The sequence below is a fragment of the Mugil cephalus genome, chromosome 11 (assembly GCF_022458985.1).
Source record: "Mugil cephalus isolate CIBA_MC_2020 chromosome 11, CIBA_Mcephalus_1.1, whole genome shotgun sequence".
Lineage (NCBI taxonomy): Eukaryota > Metazoa > Chordata > Actinopteri > Mugiliformes > Mugilidae > Mugil > Mugil cephalus.
Genome location: NC_061780.1, coordinates 8,693,889 through 8,710,022, shown reverse-complemented (window position 1 = coordinate 8,710,022; position 16,134 = coordinate 8,693,889). Strand labels below are relative to the sequence as shown.

At 41.1% G+C, this 16,134-nt stretch overlaps 1 protein-coding gene across 3 annotated transcripts; it reads left to right on the top strand.

The window, feature by feature from the left end:
• The first annotated feature begins 129 nt into the window (after positions 1-129).
• Positions 130-15,902, top strand: rprd2b (regulation of nuclear pre-mRNA domain containing 2b). Of its 3 annotated transcripts, none has more exons than XM_047598338.1 (10): positions 130-346; positions 6,506-6,635; positions 6,804-7,012; positions 7,099-7,154; positions 7,252-7,378; positions 8,135-8,310; positions 8,519-8,792; positions 8,897-9,151; positions 11,180-11,347; positions 11,459-15,902. In XM_047598338.1, the coding sequence occupies exons 1-10, from the start codon at positions 151-153 to the stop codon at positions 13,465-13,467; spliced, it is 3,600 nt and encodes a 1,199-aa protein (XP_047454294.1). In that variant the 5' UTR covers positions 130-150; the 3' UTR covers positions 13,468-15,902. The 3 variants fall into 3 exon arrangements, with proteins under 3 accessions (XP_047454294.1, XP_047454293.1, XP_047454292.1); XM_047598337.1 differs by having other exon boundaries at positions 8,519-8,807; positions 11,183-11,347; XM_047598336.1 differs by having other exon boundaries at positions 8,519-8,807.
• Positions 15,903-16,134: the final 232 nt, after the last annotated feature.

Sequence of the window (16,134 nt, the reverse complement as noted above, 5' to 3'; positions counted from 1 at the left end):
GCAATGAACGTGCAGATCATTTCACGTTAGACATTAGTTAAGTGTGTTGTTAAAATAAGGGATGGGGGGCGTGTTTCTCCCCCCTCCTCCCCGTCGTCCTCATTACAGTCGCACCTTCCTTCGCCCCCATTAGCAGAGAGAGCTGGAAAGATGGCGGCCGGTTCTGGGGCTGCGAGTGGCCACGGAGCCCGAAGCTCCAACGCTGCACTGGAGGCGACTTTGGACCGGCGGCTTCAAGGAGTATCCAACACTATGGAGTCAATACAAGGGCTTTCAAACTGGTGCATCGAGAACAAGAAACACCACGGCCTTATCGTTCGCTACTGGATGAAGTGGCTCAAGAAGTGTGAGTACCTTGGCTCTGGAGCTAAGCTGCTAGCTAGCTGGCTATCTTTAGCTAATTCAAATGGATTTCTGTTATGACCGTGATGTGCGCTGCAAAACTCAGCCGTAGCATTTTGATGTAGCGTTTAGCGGAGTGCAATGCAGAGCAAGGCGCCACGAGTAATTAATTCACTCTCGAAGTGGATTTTTCATCAACGGCACATCTGAAAACCAACGTTGGCGTTGTTATTACTTCTTAAATGTAGCCGCTAAGCTAACGTTTAGCTGCTAGCAGTGTTTACAGACGGGCCTCATGGGTCCATGGTCTGTGTAAACCAGCCCACCTCGCTCACTGTGTATGTGTGTGTGTCAAAGAGCCGATGCTTTACGGTTCTCCTTGAAGGTTAGTCACATGCATGATTCAATTTGTAATGCAGTGACTAATAGTTTGGAGCAGGACTGTCCACTAGCAGCGCTCATGTTTCTATGAGTTTTGGTTTAGTTCGTTGAACTGACAACGACTTTCCACAATATGTTCCAGGTAATTCATATTATTTAAAAGCTGAGATACACATCTAAACTTTAATAACCTTATCAACATGGACGGTCTACTTTGAGTTACAGTAATAATGTTGTTACTGTTGATAAACTACAAACCCTGCAGCTATTTGCAGAACTACATAGATTTAAATGCTACACTTGCTGCTACAGGCAGTGATCCTGAACAGATGTGTTCCACTTTCATTTACTTTATTTATTATTGGAGTTTTTGTCAGCCAAAAAGTTAATGTCTTCCTTTTTTAGTAGGGTATGACAATAATAATCTTTTTGTTTTTATTAACATTGAACCCAAGTGACAGTTCTGCAGTGGAGTCAATGTGAGGTGGTGCACAGCTCTGTTTTCTGTTTTCACTCATCTGTTTTCACTCATAACTAATAGATGCACTTTTGCTTTCTTTTTGTCATTTCTCACCATATTACTAACCCCAGAAAGACTTTGCATTCACAGAAATGTGCATTGTCTCTAATAAACGAGTGACGTAGACATTTGTGGTTATAAGCTGGTTGCTTTTGGGAGCCTGAACTAGTGATTGGTTCGGTGGATCGTTCACATTAATCTTAGTATGAGCCATTAGTATGAGCCCAGATGAGCAGACTGAGGAGCCCATGTGTTTTTTTGGTTGGACTGATGTTGGTGAAGGCAGGATTAAATAATGTCAGGGGTGTTGCTAGCACTTGTTGAAGACTAGATGAGCTTTTATATTGTCCTGGTAAAAAAGGAATTTGTTGCACTGTCAAAGTGTTTGTGTATTGATTAGGCTACATTGTTACTTCCTTTGGGAATAATATCGGAATGAGAATATGATTTATCGCCATTTATGTTGAAATATACTTTTTTTGGTGCAATAAGCAAAATTTAACAAAATAAGATACTAAAAAAAAACAATATAAAGTATACAATGAATATACAGTAAGTCTCCTTTAAATAATAAAGAAACTGATGTGAATGGATGTGCAAGAAATACCCAGGTAATGTATAAATATTCACAGCGTATAAGGCTGTATTCAAGTATAAGGCCATAGTCCAGAAAAAGTGCTAGTGTAACATACAGACAACGTTGTTCTGGTTGCACAGGGCAGTAGATTTACATTTTGTATTCAGTCGTCCCTGTAGTGGAAGTTGGGTGAGTTCTTGGTCCGTATTGGTACGAAAAAATTTGTATGATATTAGCATGAACTGACGACTTTAACTGTGTAATAAACCAACTCGCATAGTTACTGTTGAGGTTTGTGTGAGGCAGGATTCAACAGGTTTCTTGATTGTGTTTGCCTGAACCTTTTTTTTAAAGGTAATATGATGTTAATGAAATTGAAAAACGTCGGTAATCGTGCATTACCGTTAATGGCAACATTTAGAAATAGTCCCTTTTTCAGCAGTTGTTTTCCATTCTCAACCCAATTTAAACATGTTAACTTACACATGTGGAAAAGAAATCAGTACAAATGTTCAAAGCCAAATATATGACCACCACATGTTGTCACTGTGCGAATATTTAATTTTCTGAGATGTGGAGTTTTTCAGGGAGAACCTCTGTAACAGTGGCTAATCTGTAAAACCGATGTGCTGCAGGTCTTCTGCACCCTAAAATTTGTAGATTTAATTTATGCAGCGAGGAGCTTCTGTTTGAACAGTCAGTCTCATTCAAACCACCGCATGGACATCTTTTAAATCCCCACCCTGCATCACTGCCCACAGAATAAAGCAAGATAAAAGCTTGTGCTGACAATACACAATGAACTCCTGCATGCCGGCTGAGTCTTTGTATTCTGATGGAGAGCAGTCAGTGTCCTGTTCATCGTTTATTACTGGTAGTTGTCTTTAGCAGGTTCAGGTTCCTTAAAAGTGTTACATAAATGTTTAAAAAGCTGTATGGTAACCACATTATGAGTGAAGACAATCTTCTTTAGTCTTTAGATGGGCTTTGTTTTTTTAATGTGTTGCCTACAGTGAGTTGACAAAAATTCAGTTATACCAGGTTGAGTCAAAAATGTCCGTTTAGTGACTACTGCCAACTTACTGTTTTTATGATATTTTTAGGTTAAGTTGTACTTGTTTTACACTCTAAAGTCTCTTTTAGAGTACTACAGGCCAAGACACTGTAACTTGCCTATGCTGGTGTGAGCCATTTATACTTGTGTGCTCCTCAGTCTGACTCTCAGTGTAAGAACGCCACACGCTAGTTGGCGCTGTGTTTTTACTACTTTTACTTGTTTCACTTTCAACTCTCACTTTCAATGGCAACTGAAACTTTTGCCGAAGTTTGGCTGAAGACGAGTCATAATAATGTTTGTATCTCTCAGTTAACCTTTCCTCAGTATGTTTCCATTTCAATTTATTCAAAACAATCAATTTAAAATCGCAGAGACGGAGAAACAGTTGGGAACACTAAAGCAGAAACACACATAGGTACATTTCTGGGGAGGTGCATGTCAGTTAGGACAGTAGGGTCTGCGCTGTTGCTGTAGCTTCTGCGTCGATTCAACGCAGAAGTCTAAACCACCAGTCTTTGCTGTGGTCTCAGTATCAGGGCCTGTGTTGATCAGTTCTCTGACATGTGCAGAGGACAGGAATGATGCTGGATGCACACTTCTGTGATACAATATAGATGTTTCATTAGTACTGTGCATCGTTATCAAATGGTAAATGGCCTTTTATATCTATTGGTACTCAAAGTGCTTTACAGTCACAGACACATCTACACATTCACTCACACATTCACACACCAGTGCCACGCAACCATGCACTGAGCTGGGGGTTTAGTGTCTTGCTCGAGGACACTGTAGCATGTGGCACTTTGTGGGAATTGACCCGCTAACCCTCTGGTTAGTCTGCTCTACCTACTGAGCCACAGCCCATATGGTGATGTGTTCTATGGATGGATTTAGCAGAATTCACATACACATCCATTCACAGTGGTGGGAAAAAGTGATCGGCCCCTTTCTGATTTCTTAGTTTTTTGTGCTCCTGTTAAAACATAACTTAACTGGGGTTGAGATCAATTTCTCTAGCACACCCAGACCTGGTTACTGTCACACCTGGTCTCAATCAAAAAAATCACCTAAGTAGGACCTGCCTGACAAAATAAAGAAGACCAAAACATCCCCAAAAGCTACTCATCATGCCGATATCCAAAGAAATGACTTGATTGTGTGGATTATGGATGTAATGAGTGTGAATACAACATCAGAAGAGGAATGATGTTTAAATAGAGAAACTATTTCCTTCTGTATTCATACATGAGTGGTGGTACATGCAGCTTGTACTACCTTATGTATTACGTTATTTTGAGTCTGGTTTCCAGGTCAAATTATATGTGTAAATAAACAATACAGAGCCTTTTATTCGTTTTGTATTGTTGAGTGCCGTACCCATTTAATCTCTTAGTTATACATAGTTTATATTAAATAAAGTCTCCCTCAGCGTTAGGAGCTTGACATTTTCACTCTGTAATCGGTTGTGATTTCGGTCGTGGGTTGAGGCCGTTTTGACATTTTAACAAATAGGACGTCACAAATGTTGTTGTTAGAAAATAAGATGCCAATGTTTAGGTTGTTTAATGAAATGCTATTAAGTATTAATTTTTAATAGGAACTTACTGCTTATTCTGTTTGTACACGAGTGTGTTGACTTGTGTCAGGATGGTTAGCATTGTTATTGAAGGCTATTTAAGATACGCATAGGGCTGTACGTAGTGGTAATGTGACCTTCGTTATTTGATATTCCATTATTCTAATTATGTTTGGTCAGAAGCCATAACATTAAAACCACTGACAGGAGAGGTGACTAACATTAATCATCTTGTGACAATTCAGTGTTTTACTGGGAAACTTTTGGACCTGAGATTCATGTGGATGTTACTTAGACATGAAGCAATGAAGCAATGACACTCGTTTCCAACTAATATCAAATTCATGTGACTATGGAGGTGACTTTTGTACGGCCAACTGCTATATTGTTGAGATTATCATTTTCAGTCAAATGACTTGAACAATTTGAATCTCTTTGACACAGTGCGTGTGATATAATTCAATGAGAGTTAAACTTTGCATATTTTTTTCACAATTTAAATAAATAATCTGTTACATGAACACATTATGCCATAGCACAGTTTGTTCACAAGTCTTTGACAGTAAATTCGTTCCAGATTGTTTGAAAAAAGCTAAGTAAGTCAGTGGTTTAGATGCAAATGGCTGCAGGTGGATTCGAGTCGACGCATTTCCAAAAACTTTACATTTCAGTGTTTTTAAGTGACTGCTCTAGTCATTCATGCGTCTACAATTACTGAGATATGCACAAATTTGACTTGCAGGGGAGGTGTGCCAGAACATAAGAGCTGCTGCAGCTGGTTAGAGAACATGGTCCTTTGGAATAAGGAGCTGTGAACAGGTTTATCCATCATAGACTGGTCTGGGAACATTAACAGCAGACACGTTTTCTGCAGATAAAAATAGCTTTTTGGTAGAAGAACCAACGTCGACTGTGAAGTGTGTATGGTGGTGGAAATCTTGTGGTTCAGGGTCGTCTCCCTTAGACAACTCATAGTGCATTTTATCCAAGAGAAGTTGAAGGTCACCTGTTTGTCCTTTCACCAGAATAATGATCCTACACACAGACAAAGTCAGAGACCAGTGGACAAGTACACAAAACACCTACAACAACGCATGTCTGTTTAAGAGAGAAATATGAGCCTTCATGGTGAATGATATTCATAGTTTAAACATAACAAATATTGCAGCTATTGATGGGTTTGAGTAAATTATTAAAATGTAATTTAGCCAGAAGCTCAAATGTTTACCTCTCAGAGTGTCCCAGTAATTTCCAGAAGAACTGAACAAGCCACTAGGATGAATTGATTCAAGGTGACTCTATCCAGTACAGTTGCCATTGTAAGAAATATAGGTTTTAGATATAACATGACCTCGACAACTGAGAACCTTCACAGAATATCACATCACATTATATTAGTTGTGGTGTTGAAAGGAGTTCTAAGTCACTTCTGATATTACAGCCAAATATCAGCTACGTCTGCTCTAGTTTATCAAGAGGAGTTGTGTGAATGATGGTGTTAGTTCAACCTTAATGGTTATTTGTCTGCATGTTTGAGTTTACATACTACAGCTCAAACCATACTTTTTCAGTCAGATGATGAGAGTTATATAATATATAACCACATGTCCAAGAACAACAAAAGAGTATTGAGGATATTTTTCAGGGATCACATAACAGGCAGGATTATTTATTTAGAGTGGGCAGAGTGTAATGTGGAAACTTGTTGGTAAATGACCTTTACTGAGTTTCAACTGCACTTATTTGCTCCTTATTGATTGACATAAGAACTAATGCTGATGTATATTAATTATTTTGAAGAGATTATTAGATAATCGAAATGCATACTTTCTTTTTATTCATCTTTATTTGATAACACATCATCTGAAGTCAGACAGGCACCAAGGAAAGAGAATGAAGTGAAACACAAAAAGTTATACTAAGTTACCTGAAATTTAACCCTAAATCTTTCTACAGATATGTTGTAAATCCCGTCCATCATTTTACAGTCAGAACAACCCAGAGGAATTTAACTCTAATAATTTCTTTTATCTGTCTGCCCTTTTATTCCAGCTGACAACAATCACCGCTTGAACCTCTTCTACCTTGCCAATGACGTGATACAAAACTGCAAAAGAAAGAACGCCATTGTGTATCGTTCAGCTTTCGCAGACGTCCTTCCAAATGCTGCGCAGCTCATCAAGTAAGCGCATCCTTTTTATTCTGCTGGATTATTATGCCAGCATTACATTTGTTTGTTTTTGTTTTTGTTTTTTTCAAATTTTGAATGCTATGACTGAAAAATTAATACGTTAAAAAGAACAAAAATGTTGCTGGTATTGAGATGTGCATGTTCATTATGCTTTGTTAGAGATGGGAAGGTCCGCAAGTCAGTGGAAAGGATCTTTACCATTTGGGAGGAGAGGAGTGTGTATCCAGAGGAGGTCATTTCCCAGTTTAAAGCTGGGTTGAACAAAAAGGAAAAGGAGCGTGAGAGGCAGAAGGAAAGAGAAAGAGAAAGAGAAAAAGAAAAAGAAAAGCAGAAGGAGAAGATAAAGGAGGCGACTCCTCCTGCGGCTGGTCAGTTTGTTACTTTCATGTAAATAAAATCTAAAATTGCTTCTTTAAGTTTTAAGTATTAAAGTTTTTTTGTTTTTTATGTACAGTAGCTCCGGCCAATTCCAAAGCTGCCCTGAAGTCCAAGATTGTGGCAGAGTTCACAGTAAGTCTTTTTTTTGTCTTGACCTGGAATATATTTTTTAAATGCCATAAGTTGTGTAATGTTTCATCATCTTTGTTCTTTTTTTTTTTCTTTTTAGCCCCAGTCCCTCATTGAACAATTGTCTAAATATAAGCAAGCGGTGGCTGAAGAAGAGTTCAGGGAGAAGCAGCTGGCCGCTCTCAGGGTGGATGTGTGCAGCACAGAGGCCCTAAAGAGGCTTAAAGGTCGTTCATTTCTGCATCTTCACACGTGTTTTGCTCTTTACCCTAATGTTGGCGTGTTCTTTATGCCTTGTCAAAACATGCATCGCTGTTGTGTGCACGCTAAAAGAAGGAACATTGAATTTATGATATTTGCCAGTGTCTTGTACAGTGAACCCTCACTATAACGCGGTTCACCTTTCGCGGCTTCGCTGTTTCGCTTCTTCGATGTTTTTAGTGCTTTTTTTTTTTAAAAAAAAGTGCATTTTACAGTGCATTGGGTTCTATCAAAACGCAGATTAATACACCAATACACAAGGCTCGTGTGTACATTTTAAAGTTTAAATGAAGTCTCTAGGTGATAGTATGCCTGAGCAGTAGACCTTTAAAAAAACATGTTTGTTGTGTGTTATTTTTTTTTTTTCCGGCCGTCCCATTCATTTTCAATGGAAAAATGAATGGGACTTATGTTGCGAAAAATTCGTATTTCGGAAAGAAAAGTAATAGCATACCGATCCCGATCGACCGCACGTTTTGATATATAACTCGTCAGTTAAGGGACGAAAAAAGGGAGGTAGATGAAAAATAAAAATAATTAAAAATAATAAGAAGAAACACGCAGCATAACAGTAGAAAAAAATTTAAGCTGACTACTTCACGGATTTCGCCTATCGCGGGTTCTTTTTGGAACGTAACCCCCGTGATAAACGAGGGTTCACTGTATTCAGACATTAGAAACCTTGGGTAGCTTTGTGTTTAACTGTTTGTCTCTTCTATTAGACAAAGCAGGAGGGAACAAGTTTGCCAAGGACTTTGAGGATGGCAGTTTGAAGCTGCAGGAGTTCGTCAGCTTCATGGAGAAGGAGTTGAAAACTGGGCCACCTCTGCTGGAAGCTCTGGGAAATGCAGATATTTTCTATGAGATGCAGTACAAGGAGGTTAAGATTGTGGCTAATGTGAGTGTTGTGTACTTTATGGTGTCGTGGCCATGTGTAAAGATACAATGATTCCGTTTTTGGGCAGAGAAATTCTAAATGATGTAACAGACACTTACATTTTTATTTCTATATGTAAATAAGAACATTTGAATTTGAATGTGAAGTGATTTGATCTAAAGGTGACGTTTGCCTATGTCTTTTAATGTCTTTCTGCATTTTTACCCAGGCGTACAATGCCTTTGCCAACCGTGTGGCCAGTCTCAAAAGGAAACTGGATTCTCTCAAGTCGAATCTGCCTGGACCTGAGGACTCTCCCATCCCCTCACCATCTGAAGACGCCCCGTCCCCCACCGGCTCTGATTCACCCTTTTTGGCAATGAGTGCTAGCAGAGCTCAGGTGGATCCGGAGCTGGATGGCAAGGCCATGGATGAGGGAGAAATGCATAGTGACAACAGAGACATGGACATGGACATGGACATGTCTGATGAAGAGAATGATGGTACTGCAGTGGGCGGTTAGTGGCTGCACAGTGTTTTTTTTTCTGTGGTTGCATTATCCCACTTCTCTCCATGTGTCTGTATTAATTATTATTTTCAATTGTAGATGACAAAAAGGACAAGCCATCCGTTGCTGTTCCCAAAACTACAAAGTCAGATGTGGCGTCAAAGCCTCCCAACACGCCCACAAAAGCCTCTAAGGCCAACACTTCTGCTGCTGCAACAGTCACCCCAGTTACTCCCACATCAGCTACCGCTACAAGTGCTCCAACAACTCCTCTAGGAGTCAATCTTGCCAAGGTGGACCTGGGAAAGATCAGCTCCATTCTCAGCTCACTCACATCTGCCATGAAGAATACAGGTTTGACTCTCACAATAAAAGACAAAGCATGAATATGGTTAATGCATGCCCTGCTTTTGTTCATACACAGTCGAATCATTTAATGTGTTGTATTGATTAGACTGATCCCTCTGTAATTTAAAGAAACCAGTGGGTCGGATTTTGCAGATTTAGGAATAGGTTTAATTATTTATTTGTTTTTCAGTTTTGAAATACCTAAGACTTCTATCAAAATTACATTGATACATTTTTAATGGATCTTTCAGATCCCTTCTCTTATATTCTCCTTACATTTAATACACATTTGTTCTGCTGAGCGCAATTTAATCCATAATTTATTTAGGTTAGTTTTCCTACATGGATGCTTCATTTGATGACACTTGCTCAAAACAAGTCTTTTTTTTAGGTGTTACACTTGTTACGTAGTGTCAATAAAAAAAAATCAAATTAGTAGAAATAAAAGCACAAAGTTAAAAAAAGACTAAAAACAGTGCTTCTAAAAGTGCAAAAGTACAATAAAAATTAGACTAAAAATACTAAAACAGTAAAAGATCAAAGTTTTAAATAGTCAATAAATAAATAAATGGTGAAGATTCAATTAAAAGCTAAACTCAAAAGGTTGGTCTTAAGTTTGCTTTTAAAAATATCAACAGTCTCTGCAGCCCTCAGGTCTTTAGGCGAACTGATCCATAGATGGTGACTGTAGTGATACAAGGCTGCCTCACCACAGGTTTTTGTTCTGACTTTGGGTTCTATTAAAAGGCCACTACCACAAGACCTGAGGGTTCTAAGAGGTTCATATGATAAGAGCAAATCTGGTAAATAGCTTGGACTAAGACCATTAAGAGCTTTATAAACCAATAAAAGGCTCTTAAAAACAATTCTGTAGCAAACCGGAACCCAATGCAGAGACTTTAAAATGGGTTCAATGTATTCCCTCTTTTTGGTTCTCGGGCAGCTGAGTTTTGTAATAATTCTAATAGTTTTCTTTGAAAGACCAGAAAGTAGGGCATTGCAGTAGTAAATTCTGCATGTAATAAAAGCATGCATCAGTATCTCTATGTTAGCTTGAGAGAGAGAAGTGGTTGTACTCTGGTTGTGTGTTAAAGATGAGAAAATGCAGTTTTAGTTTTGTTTCTAATGTGTGACTCAACGAACATCAGAATCGAATATAGCACAGAGGTTTTTCACTTGCTGACATAATGTTAATGGCGGTGCTTGAAATTTTGTTTTAACTTTCTCTCTCTGGGCTTCAGGACAAATAATTAAGACCCCTGTTTTGTCCTGGTAGAAAGTTTGTTGCCATCCATGACTTGTTATCTAAAGTATAATTAAAAAGGGCATCAATTGGCCCACAGTCATCAGGAGACATGGCAATATAACACTGTGTATCGTCTGCATAACTATGAAAATGTATGCCATGCCTCCTGATAACATAACACCAATTGGTAGCAGGTGAAGATTAAAAAGTGTGGGACCTAAAATAGAACCCTGAGGGACACCACAATTCATTTTATTGCTTCTTGATGAACATTGTTCCAAGGTTACATAATATTCTCTGTTACTAAGGTAAGATTTAAACCAATTAAAAACAGTACCAGATATGCCAGTGAGACTGTGAGAAACTAAGACACTACATCACGACGTTTTGAGTTCTTTAGGAAGCTTATTTGAACTTGTATGTGCTTGAAGTAACTGCTGTTGAATAATGAGCTTTAAAGGTCTTTATGCCCCAATTGTTGCATCACCATTTTTTTTTAAATGTATGTGATTCTACTTGTACTGGATGTGAACAAGTCAGTGGTATCTATAGCAGGAAAATAACAGCAGCATATCTTGAATTATATAATAATATTACTGTATGTATTATTAAATCCATTTAAATCCCATTAAACTAGAGATCCATAGATAAATCCATTTTTTTCATGGATTTGTTGATAAGACCCCTATATAATCACAGGACTTATTATTTTTCACAAGCTTTACCTCAGTTCAGTGCATTTAATATCTCCTGATCTAATTATCTTTCTGTCCACACCTTCCTCTCAGCAGCTAGTCCATCACCTCGTCCATCTCCTGGGACCCCCACCACACCTTGTGGCCAACCAGCAGCTTCCAAACAAACCCCTCCAAGCCCGGCCTTGGCCAGCATACTGTCACGTGTTGACATAACTCCTGAAGGAATACTTAATGCTCTGTCTAAAACCAACACACCAGGTTAGACGCACATGTTACTATTACTTTAACAGACCAAGTTGATTTTTTATATATTTTTTTTTAATTAGAATTAATTAATTAGCTTTTCTGTGTTTTTGGTGTCTTGTACAGGTTTGTCATCTCTTCTGCAAAGTGTGACAAACACCACCTCAGCTCCTGCCACAAGAACCTCCCCAGAATCAGCAACTGCTAAAACCCCGCTCACTCCAACCACACCAAAAACAAAACCTACTCTGGGGAACAGCCTGAAACGAGACACAGCCGGCAGAACCAGAGACTGGGAGAAAGAGAGACAGCAGTCCCCTCCTCCTCCACCCCCTCCTCGCCCTTCAGCTCCCTCTGTCTCTCCCCCTAGCTTGGAATCAAAGATCAACAGTTTCTTGCAGGGTAATCCGGGTTTTAGCCTCGCTCTTGGGGATGTCAGTCCTGATGGGGTGGATGGGACCCCAGTGAGAGATGAGGCAGCTGGCACCCCAACCCAGGACGAGATCATGGACACACCTGGTAGTGTGCCAGAATCTCTAGGCTCGTCTGGAGGCCATAACCTCTCGCCCACAGCGTACCGCAGTGAGCCGTGGGATGCTGTCATCACTCCATCAGGAAGCAGCAATGATGGAGACTACCTGACCTCATCTTCTTCCCGGCATGGCGCTGGGAAAATGAACAGCTCCAAATTAAAGGACGATGAAGTGATGAACATGAGGAAGCAGGTCTCCTCTTCTTCCAGCAGTGACATGAAGGGTAAGAAAGATGAGCAACACAACCAGTTAAGAATGATGGGAAACAGCAGAGCGATGGGAGAACGGAGAGTCTCTGCTGGCTCACGTAAGGCGAGCACAGGTTCAGATGATGGAGGCCTGAGTGGAAGAAGAGAAGACAAGGGAAAGGGTCAAGACTCTTCAGACATGAAGGAGGGCCAGTACCATCGCATTGAGACACTTGTGTCGCCCTGCACCGAAGGAGCACCCATCCAAACTCTAGGCTACTCCAACCAGCCACTCGCTGGAGAACGCATCAAGACGGTAGAGAGCATCCGTGTGATTGGTCGAGGCTCTCGGCGAGGGGGAGGGGCCGGCATTCGGCCAGCGGGAGGGATGTGGTATGAAGAGGAGGAATACCTGGAAGCTCAGCCTCCCTCACCTCACATCGGCCCCCCTCCTCTTAACATCGGAGGCTCAGAGAACATGAACGCCTCCATGCCTCCTCCCATTCCCCCACATCTCCTCCTGTCACATCTTCACCCCCCTCACCCCCATCCCCACTCACATCCCCCTCCTCACAGTCCGTTCCAAATGCCCTACCACACAGACAACATGCAGACTCCTCCTCCTTCACACCTCCACCAGCATCTCCCCCCTTCATCCGCCTTCTTCGGCGCTCCTCCGCCGATTCCGCGGCCCCCTCCTCCTCCAGTACAGCAGCGCATGTCCCCCCCACACTCTCACTCCACCGTGCCCTCTGCAGTCATGGTGGGGGGAGTGTTGGTCCCAGTTGACCGCCCCCTATCTCTTCCTCCACAGATCAGACCTGAAGGTTCAGAGCGAGGTGGCGTGGGGCACAGAGGAAACAAAGTGGCCCCTCCACCCCTCATGTCGTCATTGCTAGGCGAGCCCCCTAGACTTCCCCGTCCCGGCACAATTAAAGAGGCTTTTGTTCCTCTCCATGCTCCCCCCCTCCACCGCCCAGGCACCCCTGGCGTCCCTCCACCCTTACTAGGCAGAGTGAAGGAGCCTCTGAGTCTACCTCTTCCATCCCCTTCTCCTTCTCCCACATCTTCCACAACCTCTCCCTCCACACCTACTTCCCCTGCAGTTGACAGCGCCTCCGCTCGCTCTCTCGCTCAGTCCGCTCCTCTCCAGAAACCCCCCGCTAGCCCTCCAGCTCAGACCCGTAACCAAACCTCCAACCCCGTTCCCCTCCTCAACTTGCCCAGCCCTCGGCCCCCAATGCTCTCCGTCCCCATCCCGCAGAGACCCATGCTGCGAGGGCGCACCCCGTCTCAGCAGCATAACCAAGATCTCTCCATGAGGGGGTTTCGTGGGGGAAAGCGCTCTGGTCCTCCGTTCACAGGCGGTCCCTTCCACGCACAGAAGAGGCCTTTCCGACCCCCGCGCTACTGAAGCGGTCACCTGCGACGAGCAGAACGAGAAGCGCAAGCCACACATCTAGCAGTGCAGTGTGTGTTAGCCCTGCTGGTATGAGCCCAGATATCTTTACTATGTTAACTAGTGTGAATTAAAACTACCTTAGGTTGTGTGTAAATAGCTGATTAAATCTTCATGCTTCAGTCATCGTCCACTGTACAGTACAGCTAAGAGGTTATCAGTTACATAGTGCAGAGTGTTGTGTAACAACCCTCAATCTCTCCTTTTTTTTTCCAGTGCTCCATATACAGCAAATAAAAGTTGCAATAAGTTTGGTGCAAGAGATACATACCGTATGAAGAAAACACTGACAGTTCAAGCAGAAATTAAACTATACTACGTTTAGTGTTTACCTACTTGTGTGATTCTTGGGGTTCTTTACCTGAGACGGTGAGAGAAAAGTACGTTTTCTCGCGAGATACTAAGAAGAAACTTAAAGCAGTAGTTTGGTATTTTGGGAAATGTGTTTTTCTTGCTGAGATTTACACAAGCTCAGTACGACTCACTCACATCAGCCGTCTATACAGTCTATGAAGCTTGGCTTAACAAAGACTGGAAACAGGCACCTCTGTCTGAAGCTAAAAACGACACCTCCCATTAGTTGTATCTCATTTGCTCCGTACAAACCGAAGGGATTATTAGTAGTTTTGTTGCTGTGCAACAAAATAAGTGATTTCTTACAATCACAACTGGTTGCCTGGCAACAACACTCCAGGAAGTTTGAGCTCCTGGGAGGTTACCTGGTTACGTTCAGAATAAACCAGGCTAGTTGTTTACCCATTTCCAGTCTTTATGCTCATTTATGCCACAAATCTTCCCTGTCTCACCTTTAACAGATTATCATGTCCCAGAATGTCAAACTGGTGCATCAAAAATGGGTGATTGAAGTGATGTATGTAGGCAATCTCTTCTTCCACGAGCGCATGGGTGTGTGTGCTGTGCATCCTGTTTCTCATATGAAGTTAGGACATTTGTGTTGCAGCTGAGGTTAACACGTTCTTATTTCCAGAGAATCTGTTGTAAATAACTTTCTTCTCTTGCTAAACCTTTTTTCTCCATTCTTCTATCCCTCCCACTGTATATTTCTAAGCTTGTAAATATAAAGACTGACTGAGTTGAGTTTTTCTCTTCAAGCTCTTATTTCTGTTAAAGAGGACAATGATCGTTACTCATGCACCCCGTCTTTACTGTGATTGAGGCCTTGGAATAAGCTATAGACCTGAAGAATTTCACTGCAGTTTCTGTCTTCTTGTCTTTCTTTTCTGTCCTCCTTTTGAAACCACCACACAGAAGAGGAGGGTGAAGATAATTATTCATTTTTATTTCTGGCATAAATGTCTGCCTGTGCGCGTTTCAAGTTAGACCGAGTAGTGGATCGCGGGCGGGGGGAGACATTCTTAGTTTGAGCCACACTCTCCTGCTAGTCTTCAAAATGTACTGACTTGAATAAAATCCAGAATTTCAATTCAACTGGGGAGGGAGGTATTTTATTTGGTCACTATGATTTATCACTTCAGCTGCGCTATTTTAGTCTTATGTCATGGTGTTCATATGTATTTTTAGAGAAATAGTTTTCATATATTTACACAGCTGCGGCCTTTTTCACATCACCATGTAACTACTTTATGTTTCTGCTGTGTTTTCTACCTGATAGAATTGGCAGTTTGACATTTGCAAGCACCTACAGATGGAATCTGGGGCAGAAATATTTGCGCTAATTAGTATTTTTTTGTCTTTTTTTTTTTTTTTTTAATAATCCAGTTGTTTTGATCCCCCCCTCCCCTTTCTCTGTATTCTCTGGCTTGAATGCTTCTACATTCAAGCCCTTTTGCTTACCTTGTGCTCACATGGCTTCAGCAAGAGACATCTCTGCACCACTTCTGAGGGTAGAAAAGCATTGGCACAGTGGCAGCGATTCTCCCTTTCACGCTGCAATTGTTGCCATTATTCTGCGCTCTTTCATACAGTAGTAGTTACCCGCAGAGTGAAACGGTGCCTCATGTCTCTCGTACTTATTTTCTTTTTTTTAGTTAACAGTTAGTCAAGTCGCACATTTTTGTAAAGTTGGTGAATAGATACATTGTAAGAATTTACAAGGCATTTATTTGTCACTACAGTGCGAGCGCAACATCTGATGTTTTTTTTTTTACTGAATGTCATGTCTGTTACCACACTCTGTAAACGTTGCTATCTCTGCAGACGCACATTGGAGGAGCAGATAATCAATACCACTTTGAAGTGTTAACGTTGCACGGAGAGAAAACCAGATAAATTGTTACACACGTCTTCATGCAAGCTTTGGTTTGACAAATTAATGTTGAACGTGGTTGTATAGGCTGATGGTTTGTGTATATTTGACAAGTTTACCTGCTATTACTGCTGTTCTCATCAATGATGCTATATCACTGGTCTTTGAGTGTCCAATCCTTTCTGGTGTGATGAACGTGCACACATTCTGCAGTAGTTTTTTTTTTTTTTTTTGTCACGGTGAACATATACTTAAAGAGGAAAATATCTCATAAGAATGTCACCCATGAGGAAGGCTACTTTTTTTTTTATCCTTTCAATGACTGACTCACATACGTAGTGTGTTTCTAGTTTTATCGCTTACTGACTGTAAACAGTCAGTGCTGTCTTAATTTA